Source organism: Rhinatrema bivittatum, chromosome 5 (genome assembly GCF_901001135.1).
Source record: "Rhinatrema bivittatum chromosome 5, aRhiBiv1.1, whole genome shotgun sequence".
NCBI classification, from domain to species: Eukaryota; Metazoa; Chordata; class Amphibia; order Gymnophiona; family Rhinatrematidae; genus Rhinatrema; species Rhinatrema bivittatum.
The window spans coordinates 113,434,394-113,447,840 of record NC_042619.1 but is presented as its reverse complement, the minus strand read 5'-3'; the positions used below and the strand labels follow the sequence as shown (position 1 = coordinate 113,447,840).

Genomic DNA, 13,447 nt, shown 5'->3' with positions numbered 1-13,447 from the left:
TCTCCTGGAGACCACGTGATGTGGTGAACGGGACTGGACGTGTCTAGTGCCGCTCCGGAGGCTGGGCCCCCTAATCCCTCACCATCCACACTAAATTGACGATTTGGACCACCAATATCCCCGGTTGGCACATGTCGATTACCAACTACATGCATAAGTCGCCGACGACTATGCCGCCGAGGGCTGCAAAAAGAGATAAAGAAAAGCCGCGAGGACAAGACGCTAAAATGGCGGCGGAGGTGGGGAAAACAACTCCGGATGCAGAGCTTAGGGGAGGCTCGTCTACTCACCCCTCCACACAGGAATTACAAGAGGCTATTGTAGCGGCGCTGGAGAGCAAATTCACTGGGCTCTCGGAACAAATTACTTCGGTTCAATCTGCCCTGTCCGAATTTGCACCCCGTCTGGATCAGGTTGAAAGCAGGACGGGAGTCCTAGAAGACGACGTGCTAGCCTTGACGAATCGTGTGCTCGCTCTTGAAAAAGCCCTCACGGAACAAACAGATAAAGCTGATGATCTAGAAAACAGATCACGGCGATCGAATTTGAGGCTGATGGGGGTACCAGAATCGATTGCAGATCAAAATCTACGGACAATTCTAAAGGCCTGGATTCCAGAAGCACTGGGCCTGTCCGATATTCAGCAGTCCTTCGAAATAGAACGAGCGCACAGGCTGGGAGCCCGTCGACCGGAGTCTGGCGCAGACGCGAGACCGCGCATTGTCATCATAAAAATTTTGAATTTTCATCATAAGGAGTGTGTGTTACAAGCTGCTCGAAAAATGCCGGAGCTGCAGTTGCAGGGTCACCGCGTGCGTATGGCGCCTGATTATTCACCTCGAGTATCGGCTCAGAGGACAGTCTTTGTCCCGGTCTGTGGCCTACTTATAAAAAAGCAAATCCGATTTACCCTCCAGTTCCCGGCCAAGCTACGTGTCTTTCGCGAGGGGACTTGGACAGTCTATAACTCGCTTGAATCTACCAAATCGTTACAAGAAGAATTAAATAAGTGATCCAACTTGTTGTACAATTTATGTTGATATACGTTCAGTGTGGTGGGGGAGGCGGTGGGCCAGGCCTCCGAACACATCATAGCGTGTTCTCCACATCAGGTTCTGCCTGGTGAGGTGTTATGTGTTTTAGGGTATGGGGAGGGAAGGGGAAAAGGGGACTGGGACGATACTCATGCCTTTATTGGGATTGGTCAGCTAATACTTGTGGATATGAGAGTGAGCGCGCAGTGGCTAGGAGAGGACAACATTTTTACTGGACGTTGGAAGGGGCAAATAATACAGGAGGAGACCAGGCTGGGGGTCTTCTTCTTACGAACAAACCCAGGGTAACACAGTCACATTTTCATACTGGTTTTGTTACTTCTAATGGGGTCTACTTATAAATTTTTATCATGGAATGTGGATGGTTTGGGAAGCCCCATTAAACGCAAAAAGATCTTCCAGCATTTGACAAGATTAAAGACCAATGTGGCATGTCTCCAGGAGACACATTTAAACATTGTGGAAAGCAAAAAGCTTTGCCGGGAATGGGTGGCGACTTGCCATTTTGCTCCAGCAGTGGGTAGAAAACGAGGTGTAGTAATTTTGATTAACAAGAACACTCCCTTTATGGTGTCTAAGGAAATTGCAGACCCCGATGGCAGGTACATCATTATTACGGGTCAATTGGAAGGACAACCTCTCACATTATGTAATGTGTACGCTCCCAATAACCCCGATAAGGGGTTTTTCAGGCATTTGATTGGCCAATTGCTGGAACATTCTCAAGGGAAACTACTATTAGCAGGGGACCTAAACTGTGTTTCCGACGCCAGTCTGGATAAATCGGGTATTCCCAGCAGTTTTAAAATTCCAGCAGAATCTGATATTCTGTATACTTGTAAACAATTGGATCTGATTGATATTTGGAGGGTACTAAATCCTACAGTCCGTGATTACACTCATGTTTCAAGGGTGCATAATACCATGTCACGAATTGATTATGTTCTAGTAGAATCTGCTTTGTTCCCTAATGTTGATGGTGTGGGAATAGGGACTGTAGTGGTCTCGGATCATGCCCCAGTGTGGGTGGGTCTTCGTTTTACTTCAGCGCGACAGTTACCCGGGATTTGGCGTTTTCCAGCTCAGTTCAGTGATGACAAACAGTTTAGGGAATTTCTGATTCAGAAGTGGGAGGATTTCGTGAACAATAACAGCCAACATATAGAGCAACCAGAGTTATTTTGGGCAACTGGGAAAGCCGTTATTAGAGGGGAGATACTCGCATATACTATTAAACGTCGCAAACAAATGCTGAGTTCAATTTTAAAGCTAGAGAAGGAACTCCAGGGGAAGAAGCGGGAATTAGCGCAACACCCCTCCACGGCTACCAAAGATGCCTATTGGGCGTGCTTGCATCAATTAAACTCCTTGCTTCACTTACGGGCACATAAGGCTCTACAAAACACAGAGGTTAGCTTTCACCGTTTTGGGAATAAGGCGGGGAGGCTGCTTGCTCGGCTAGTAGCTACGAAACGAAGGAAAAATTTTATTAGTAGTCTTCATACGAAAACGGGCGATCTAGTGACGAGCACGAACGATATCTGTGCGGTATTAAGAGATTTTTATGCAGATCTTTATACTGAGGACTGTACGGGGACTCATCAAGATGAGCTGGAGTTTTTTCAGAATCTTCCCTTACCGCAGTTGACTGAATCTCAACTTAATGCCCTAAATAAACCAATTTTGGAGCTGGAAATCCGTCAAGTTATAAAATCCAGTAAAGCCCATAAGGCCCCGGGCCCAGATGGATTTTCGGCGGATTTTTATAAAATCTTATGTGATCAGATAACTAAACCTTTATGTCACTTTTATCAGGCAGCCGAGAAGGTGGGCAGCTTCCCGTCCGACTTTAATCAGGCCTTCATAACGATTCTTCCCAAACCGGGTAAAGATCTCCTGAAAGCAGCTTCCTACAGACCAATTTCTTTATTAAACTGTGATTTTAAAATTTACACTCGTATACTAGCTCAGCGATTGAGCCACATTTTACCCGAGATAATTTCTCCCTACCAGACTGGGTTTGTCAAAACCCATAAACCCAACGCCACTATTATCAAGTTAATTTCTGCTATTGAGGAAACACGGTCTCAGGGCCACCCATCAACGGTAATTGGGTTTGACTCTGAAAAAGCGTTTGATAGGGATTACATGTTTTCAGTTTTATGTAGGTTTGGTTTTCATGGCCCTATTTTTCAGAGAATTAATATGCTTTACCGTACACCTGAGTCCCGATTGATAGCTAATGATTCCCTTTCGGATATAATACCTATTCAGAGAGGAGTAAGACAAGGTTGCCCCTTATCCCCCATTTTATATGTTCTCTCCTTGGACCCTTTGTTGCGAAAACTGGGTACCTCTGATGTTATTAAAGGGTTCCATTGGAGGCAGCATAGTTTTACGATAGCCGCATTCGCGGATGATATGTTAATTTTTCTGAGTAACCCACTTACAGCATTATCAGAGGTGTTAAAGATACAAACCGCGTTTGGGAAGTTTGCTGGCCTAAAGATTAATGCTGATAAGTCAGAGGCCTTGGACATTACGGGCACCTTGAAAAGGCTTTGGAGGGGTGCCTTTCCCTTGAAATGGGTTTCTACTGTCTTAAAATATTTGGGGGTAAGGATCCCTGCAGATCTTAACCAACTCTATGACCTTAATGTGGGACCCTTGAAACAAAAATTTCTGCGGCATCTGAGCCTGTGGCGGGACCTCCCCTTATCCTTGTCTGGAAGGGTTCAATTAGTTAAGATGATGGAGATATCTCGCTGGATATATATGTTTCAGATGTTACCTATTTGGTTAGCACCAAAAGATACCCGAGAACTTAACACTGCTTTACGTAAATTTCTTTGGGGAGGTAAGCGGGCTCGTATTCCTCTGCATATGTTAAAGTCCCCCAAAGTGAAAGGAGGCCTAAGTTGCCCTGATTTAGCTATGTATAATTGTGCATGTTTGTTGCGACATATACGGGACTGGCTCTTTGATACTGATAATGTTACCCCATTGGCATATCTTAAGTCTTGGGTTGCCCCCTGGTCACTCAGCTCCATTTTACACATGCTGCCTGGATCCATCCCGACCAATATCCTCAGCAGTAAAATAATACTTCCGATGAGGAAGGCGTGGACATTTCTGTGTACGCAGATGGACCTTGTTTCAAGCAGTACGGCATGTTTGGAAATTACGGGTTGTCCTCTTTTTGATCCTGGACGGCACCAAACGCTTTTCTTCAGATGGCGAGAGAAAGGATTGATATGGTTATCGCAGTTATTTAGCTCTGGTGACGGATCTGGACATTTGCTCAGCTTTCAAGAATTGAAAGAGCAGTTTTCTCTCCCTAATAGCGATCACTACGGATTTCTACAGCTGCGCCATTTTATTCAAGATATGATGGGGAAAAATCCGAAGCTTTCCTCCTATTCTACGATACACATGTTACTGCTGGGCCCGGACAATAAACGTGTGAAATGTGCTCAATATTATACGGCTCTTATGGATCTACGGCCGAACCCACATGTGCAAACACTGCTTTCTCACTGGAAAAGAGTTTTGGGTGGCGCCCATATAACCACAGATATGTTACTGTCATGCTTTAAAAGAATATCATCCATGGTGGATAATGTGACTTTACAGGACAAGCAATATAAACTGTTACACCGTGCTTATTATACCCAACAACATGCTTATTACATGGGATTAGTTTCGCAGCCCAACTGCTTACGCTGTGCAGCTTTAAAGCCTGATTTATTGCACCATTTTTGGGTTTGTCCTCCAGTTTGTAAATTATGGGAATTCTTACAGCGTAAAGTAGCCAGTCTGTGGAACAAGGATATTCCCCTAAACCCTGAAACCTGGCTGCTTGGGATTTACCCTTCCCAAATACCGTGGAGTTCTCTTGCACAACAGTTTTTTCTGGATAAAATGGCTCTGATGGCTAAGTCGGCGATTCTTTCTTCATGGACTGTGCAATCTCCAGATTTGGTGACTTCTTGGACACAACAGTTTCACCATTTGCTTCACATGGAATTTCTCATTGCCTCTTCTCTAACCACTAAGAAGATGTCCCACTTCAAAGAGATATGGGACTTATATCTGTCATCATTGCCGGATGAACTGAAAGCCCGATTAACTACTACCTGGCATTCTTCACACCAGTCCAGCGCCTCAGAGAGGAGATGAGCCCAGGGCGCCTTTCTTTTGTATATAGTCTTGTAGTGATGGGAAACGGACCTCTCAGCTTTCTACTCACTGGAGGTTGGCCTAACCATCCACATAGTCTTTGTTCCATGATTCATATGCTCCTTACTTTACGTGCCACGTGTGCTCCATGTTCCTTCTTTGACTGAGACTAAGCGTGTTCTTATAGTCTGATATGCAACTGTATAGGCAGTCACATTGTACCCCACTCTCTTATTCAAATCCTAGGCGAGTATAGGGGGAAGGGGGGGGGGGAGTGGGAATGGGGGTTTAGCAGGGGTGGGAAGGTTTATAACCAATATAACCAAAAAAGGAAAATACCGTTTTCTCATTATGCCTGAAAAGGCATTATTTGGTTTATACCAGGCTATTGTTCTGTTACTGTTTATTACTGTTGGTACATAGTACTTATGGCATTAGCCATGTCATTGTAAACATTGTGTTTGTTTTTTCATTTATCAGCTTCTTCTGATAATTATTTGGTTTAGATTGTACTTACTTGTTGTAAGCCTGACTAACTGATTTTCAATAAAAATTATTTTACAAAAAAACAAACAAAAAAAAAAAAAAAACATCTCCTTACATCACTGAAACTCATAATCAACATTGAGAAAACTGAAATAATCCTCATGGATAAAAAACCCAATCCAACTCCACCCTCCCTACTATTACTTGACAACCAAATGAACTCAATACTCCCTGTAACCCACACCAGAAACCTAAGAATTATCATTGACAAAGATCTTTCATTCAAGAACCATATATCAAAAAAAATCAAAGAGGGTTATCACAAACTACTAACACTAAGACATTTGAAACCATTTCTTAACCCTTACGACTTCAGAACTGTTTTACAACTACTCATGTTCTCAACCATTGACTACTGCAACTCCCTACTGATTGGACTACCATTTTCCAACCTCACACCTCTCCAAATTCTGCAAAATTCAGCAGCCGGAATTCTGACAGGAACAAGGAAGAATGACCACATAACGCCTATTCTGATTTCACTACACTGGCTTCCAATTAAAGCCCGAATTGAACACAAATCCATGACCATCACACATAAATTACTAAACAACGAACATCAAGGTCAAATTGGCTTACACATAACCCCCCCGAATCCCCAAAGAAACTCACGTTCAAACAACACAGGCCGCTTAACTATCCCCCCATCACAGATGCTCACCTGTCAACAACTAGAGAAAGAGCTTTCTCCATTGTCTGCCCTAAAATATGGAACTCCGTCCCAAAAGATTTGAGAACCCAACCTAACCTCAAAACTTTCAAAAAAGATCTAAACACATGGCTGTTTCACAAAGTCTACATTGAAACTCAAACCTCACAACATCCCAAACCCAAAGGAACTACCAACCAAATACATAAAAGAACTTGTCTCCAACCAGCACCTAACAAACCCTCCTATCTCCTAACTCAAAAATGAATTTTTTCTGGACTATAAAAAAAATTAACTTTTTGTGTAATATGTATCCTGTTATACCTTAATTCACAATTGTTAAGAATATGACACTTTGAATCTTGTAAACCGTTGTGATGGCTTCACCGAATGACGGTATATAAAACTCAACAAATAAATAAATAAATAAAATAAATACATCAAGAGGAAGGATGCCTTTCACAGGATCACCTGCATCCTCCAGGAGGGATGACATAGGAGTCATCCGCTGGGAGAAGGAATGGAATGGGAGAGAAGGAGACTTTGTAGATCTACTCTGAGGTTCACTACCATCTCAAAGAGATAATAGGAGAAGAGAAGTAAAACTGGCACCCCTCAGGTACCACCGGCAAGATCGATGAACGGAGAAAACTACAGGAGAGATAGGAGAACTGAAACTTTACCACTGTTCACACCAAACTGAATAAAGAGATACCTCATCAGTTAGAAGGGAATTAACCTTACCACCTGATTGGACAGAAGAATAATTTTATTCAATTAACAGCAGAAGCAACTGAAATAAAAACAAGGGGCACAAATTTATTAGAAGAAAACCTTTGAACCTGTACAGCCTGCTCCGGGAATAACAAAATCTGTAAAGAACTTTTCCATCAACTAAATAATTTACTAATAAAATTTATGTTGGAAATCATACCAATCTCCAGCATGATTATTGCTGCTGTTACAATTAAGAGATCATCAGTGCTGTATACAGTGAATTGCAAAGTATTTAATGTAAAGCACTGGGCCTAGAAGAAAAATCTTCCCTCAACCCAGGGAATCTTGGACACTCAGAATTGACAACATGGGAAGACATGGATATTTAAGATTATGTTTGAGGTGTAGTTCCTGGAATCCTGTCCCAGGGCTTACACATATATATATCTGCAGTATACTGAATTACATTAATTTTTATTTATTAAAATCCTTACTGTCATGCTTCCAGTTCCTTGGCCCGATACAGCGACATTGATTTTGTTTCCAAATTCAAACTGCAAAACAATCCATATAGTACATATTAACAAACATTGCAAATGCATTGTACTCAGAGTTTCATCCTTGTAAATTTTAATCATTTTTAATGTCCAATCCCTATATCATGTCAACAATAACTATCTACACATGGATAAGCTAAAATCCCAAACAAATCAACGGCAGTGTACACCGTGTTTTACAGTATTTTTTTCTCATTCAAAAAGACCTCATAGAAAGGCACACTTATCCATGCTAATTAGCAGAGGTTATGTATACCATTGGTATAATCATAGGTCTTTTTTGTATGATATTTTAATATGCACAGTGTAGTGAAAATCAATGTGATCATCCAAAATAATATGTCATGCTGTATTTCCTTTTTTGTTATTCATTATATGAGTTTTCAATGTATGACATAAATTAACAAGAAGTCTTGAATAACTTAGCTTTGAAATCAACGGAGGAAATGCCTGAAATCTTAATCGGAGAGACTCGAATGGTATCAGCCATTGACTGTTCTTTTGGCTATTACCCTCCCTCAAAAAAATCTTTGAGAAAACAGTTGTATCTCTGATTCGAACAATAACTATCTGACAGCAACACTGCCTCGGTGATGATGTTGCTAGTCTGATGTAGAAACTGTCAGGCTGAAGTTACAAGGGAAGCTTTGATTATGAGTCTGTTTGTACAATAAACCTCTGTGTAATATGAAGTGGTATTTTAGGAGTGTGTCTTGAGTGCTTTATAAATCAAGTCATCCATACTGAAGCTTGACAAAAAAATTTAGAGTTTTAATATCATTTGTAACTTAAAACAGCAACTATGGGCATACTTTTACGTTGAATACTATCGCTGAGAAAGTGCACGCGAATTCACCTGCACAAGGCTACACTTGCTCTCTGCAGCACGTAATTTATATGTTTCATTTTAGGCCCATAGGCGACTCTGGAAATATATGCTTCCAATGTAGCTCCTGTATTAATGCTAGAAACCCTATGCTGAAGTGTACACTTCCAGAATAGCTCCCATAGCAATGAAAAAAGCACCGGGCCCGGGCTGCCTTAGGCTGCTACCGTGATGCAGAGTGAATATCTTTAATTTTTTTGGTACCAGGAGAGTGGTAATTTTAGTGTTGAGGTGGTGGTGTGGGAAAGTGAGGGGGGGGGGGGGGGGGCCCGGAAGGGTAAATTTAGCAGGACCGGGAAACAGCTGGTGAAGGAGGGGGGGGGGGGGGGGGAGCCGGCACTGGACTTTTAAAATGTACTTTTTTAATATGAGTTTTAAAGGTTGCGGGGTGGAGTGGGACTGCTGGGTTTAGTTGTCGCTAGGCCCGCAATTTTTTTTTTTATTTAAATTTTACTAATTATATCATTTACATTAAATGAAATAATAAAGAAAAGATGATCAAAGCAACAATATTCAAGAAAATTGAACAACATTATAAAGAGCTTTTATGACCTCTAGCCCTCAAGAAATAGTGAGGAGAGCAGAACAATATAATGATACAGCAAAACTAAAACGGAAAAGAAATTTTGCGGTTGGGAGAGAATACTAATAGATGAATTTTAAACAGCATCCCCAGCCTTAAGTTACCACAGTCTTATCTATCACGAAACATTCCAAACGTGTAGGATCTAAAAGTGCAAAATTATAGTTTGAAATGAGACCAAGCATTTACAGGGGTATTTAAGAAAAAAGGTATCTCCAATATTGAGTATTATTGTCTCAAAATTTCTTTTTTAAATAACTGCTGCTCCAGTTAACCGGCTAGATTCCTTCAAATTCAGCCAGTTAAGCCTTTAGTTACCTGCCTACAGATATCTTTAGACATGCTCTGAAGCAGGAAGCAAACAAAAATCAGCTGGATTAGCCAGATAACTTAGGCCCATCCTGGAACGCCCCCTGAGGGTTTCTTTTTATCAAGTGGACTACTTTAGCCAGATAATGTCTTATCTGGTTAAAAACTAGCCAGACCAGTGGCCAGATATTAAAAACCTTGGCTTGTGAGTTATGCAGGTAAATAGCTTTGAATATTGACTCTTCTATAAGGCAAATTTTAAAAGGGCTGCACGCGCAAGAATGAGCACAAGCATTCCCAAACAGCACATATTTGCACAAGTGCTATTTTACAAACCTCAAGCGCATATGCGCAAATAATGGTGCATGAATATATTTGCTCATATAAAAAAAGAGGAGGGCCAGGGCGTTCCGGGGAGAGGCCAACATTTATGCATGTAAGGTGCTATTTTCTAACCTGCGACAAGGACCTCTATATGGCTGTTACTTGCATATATTTACACCTGCTAATTATCTGGTGTAAGTCAGATTAGAATTCGGTATAGCCAAATACTGACAGAGAGGGGTCTGGATAAACTGGGGAGAGTTCAGGCTGAAGAACCAGTGGGGTCTTGATGGCTAGAGGTAGACTGGGCAAACTGGTGGACTAATTGGTAAAACTGGTAATTTCCCTCACGCGCACATGTTATAACATTTGACAATTAACACACGTAAAAGCCAAGAAAGTACTAAGGAAAACATACAGGTTACTAGAGATGTGAATCGTGTGATCGATCGTCTTAACGATCGATTTCGGCTGGGGGGGGGAGGGAATCGGATCGTCGTGGTTTTGTTTTTTTAAATATCGTGAAAATTGTAAATCGGGGGAGGGCGGGAAAACCGGCACACTAAAACATCCCTAAAACCCACCCCGACCCTTTAAAATAAATCCCCCACCCTCCCGAACCCCCCCAAAATGCCTTAAATTACCTGGGGTCCAGAGGGGGGGTCCCGGTGTGATCTTTTACTCTCGGGCCTCCGGTGCGTTGTAGAAATGGCGCCGGCGCTACCTTTGCCCTGTCATATGACAGGGCAAAGGTAGCGCCGGCGCCATTTTGTTTTTTGTCCCCCGACGTCAGGAGCGTAGGAGATTGCTCCTGGACCCCCGCTGGACCCCCAGGGACTTTTGGCCAGCTTGGGGGGGCCTCCTGACCCCCACAAGACTTGCCAAAAGTCCAGCGGGGGCCCGGGAGCGACCTCCTGCACTCGAATCATTTTGTACGGCAAAACGACGTCAGGAGCGTAGGAGATCGACCCCCAAGCTGGCCAAAAGTCCCTGGGGGTCCAACGGGGGTCCGGGAGCGATCTCCTACGCTCCTGACGTCGGGGGACAAAAAACAAAATGGCGCCGGCGCTACCTTTGCCCTGTCATATGACAGGGCAAAGGTAGCGCCTGCGCCATTTCTACAATGCACCGAAGGCCCGAGAGTAAAAGATCACACCGGGACCCCCCCCACTGGACCCCAGGTAATTTAAGGCATTTGAGGGGGGGTTCGGGAGGGTGGGGGATTTATTTTAAAGGGTCGGGGTGGGTTTTAGGGTTGTTTTAGTGTGCCGGTTTTCCCGCCCTCCCCTTCCCCCGATTTACGATTTTTGATGATAAATCGGGGGAATTCCTATTAAATATTGCCTCTAACGATTTTTGACGATTTAAAATATATCGGACGATATTTTAAATCGTCAAAAAACGATTCACATCCCTACAGATTACATTCCTTTGTATAAATGATTAAAATTAGGCGCGCAAATACACATACATAGCAGATGTCTGTCACTTATCCAGATAAATTTAGACTTATCTGGCCAAGTGGTGGCAATTCCACCATTTAGCCAGATAAGTCTTAAAAAGTTCTACTTAGCCCGATAAGTAAGATAGCCAGATAAATCTTCAAACACTAGTTATCCATCTACCTTATTTATCCAGCTATCTTAACTTAGCTGGATAAGTCGCCACAGCACTACTCAGCCACTTAGCCGGATAAGTCAAAATTTATCTGGCTATGTTTAAAATACATGCCATGTATTTTTTGATACGAGATCATGTTGTTGGAAAGGAATACGATGAGTGAGATAGTCAAATTTGCAGATGATACAAAATTATTCAGAGTAGTTAAATCACAAGCGGATTGTGATAAACTGCAGGAGGACCTTGCGAGACTGGAAGACTGGGCATCCAAATGGCAGATGAAATTTAATGTGGACAAGTGGGAGGTGATGCATATAGGGAAAAATAATCCATGCTGTAGTTACATTATGTTAGGTTCCATATTAGGATTGACCAACGTCTTCAACAATGCGCACGAGAAATATGGGTCCCCCGCAGGCTGGTCCCATTGGCGCCATCCTTCTTCAAACCTCTGGTGGGGACTTCGCCGGCGACCGGATCCACTCGGCAGGAAGAGCCCATGCAGCTGGGAAGGAGTTCTCTGTCCACAGAGGAAAGGCAGCGCCATCAAGCCCTGAGTCTGTGCCTTTATTGCGCTGGGAAGGGGCATTTTCTGGCCTGCTGCCCAGAAAGGCCAGGAAACTCCCAGGCCTAGAACCAGCCAGGGAGCTGGTTCTAGGTTTCATGAAGCCTGCTCCTTAACTCGGGATTCCAGTGGCTCTACTTGTGGATGGGTATGAGTTTCCTACCCTGGCCCTCCTGGACTCTGGTGCAAGAGGAAACTTTATTCTGAAAGACCTAGTCCATCATCTAAACCTTCCCACAAAGCCACGGGGCACCCCGCTGGTGATCTCCTTCATCTCAGGTGACCCGCTCCCTGGGGGGATCACTGAGACCACTCTTCCCATTTGTCTCTGAACTGAGGACGAACTGATCTTCCTTTCGATAGAGAAAGTTGTCCATCCTATCGTTCTTGGGTTACCCTGGCTTCAGTAGCAAGCCCCCATTCTAGACTGGGAAACGTTCCAGCTGACCAAATGGGGTCCCCGGTGTCACCAAAGATGTCTCCGTCCTGTGACATGTTCCCCCTTGTTACTCGCCACGACCTCCCTGGACCTACCTCCGCAGTATACCTCCTTCGCTGATGTCTTCTCCAAGGAGAATGCCGAGATCCTGCAGGAACACCGGGTGTTCGACTGTGCAATTGACCTGGTCCCTGGAAGCATTCCGCCATGGGGAAGGGTGTACCCCCATCCCTATTTGAGACTAAGGCCATGGTCAAGTATATACAAGAGAATCTGGAGAGGGGGTTTATTCGCCCATCAACGTTGCCGGTAGGAGCCGGATTCTTCTTTGTGACCAAAAAGGATGGCTCCCTCCGGCCTTGTAACGACTACTGAGAACTTAATGCCATAATCAGGAAGGATTGGTACCCTTTGCCTCTTATCCCAGATTTGTTGGATCGCTTGCAGGGAGCTCAAGTCTTCCCTAAGTTGGATTTCTGAGGGGCATACAACTTGGTGCGGATCAAGCCAGGGGACGAGTGGAAGACCGCCTTCAATACCCACGACGGCCACTGCGAATGTCTTGTAATGCCGTTCGGGCTGTGCAATGCCCCCAGAGTCTTCCAGGTGATGATGAATGAGATTTTTCAGGATATACTCTATTCCACAGTGGTGGTCTATCTTGACAATGTCTTTATCTTCTCTAAAGACCTCCTATCCTACCGCCATGATGTCCTAAGGTCCTCCAACGCCTGCATGCCCACAAACTCTTTGTGAAACTAGAAAAGTGCATTTTTGAAAAAGACTCTGTCCCCTTTTTAGGGTATATTGTCTCCAGCACTGGTTTCTGTTTGGACCCAGAAAAGATAGTCTGTATTCAGGAGTGGCCCAACCCTCGGGCCTTCGCCCCCTGCAGCAATTTTTAGGCTTTGTCAATTTCTACAGACATTTCATCCCTCATTACTCACAAGTGGTCACACCACTCATGGCTCTCATCCGTAAAGGAGTCAATACCTGAGAATGGCCAACAGAGGCATTA

The 13,447-nt window shown here is 43.6% G+C and overlaps 1 protein-coding gene across 1 annotated transcript in view; it reads right to left on the bottom strand.

The window, feature by feature from the left end:
- The window catches only part of LOC115092143 (complement C4-A-like), a 274,266-nt gene that overhangs the window by 75,329 nt on the left and 185,490 nt on the right, over positions 1-13,447 (bottom strand). The window contains exon 31 of the mRNA XM_029602749.1: positions 7,641-7,700. Coding sequence (XP_029458609.1) covers positions 7,641-7,700 — 60 coding nt within the window. The remainder of the gene's footprint in view (positions 1-7,640; positions 7,701-13,447) is intronic.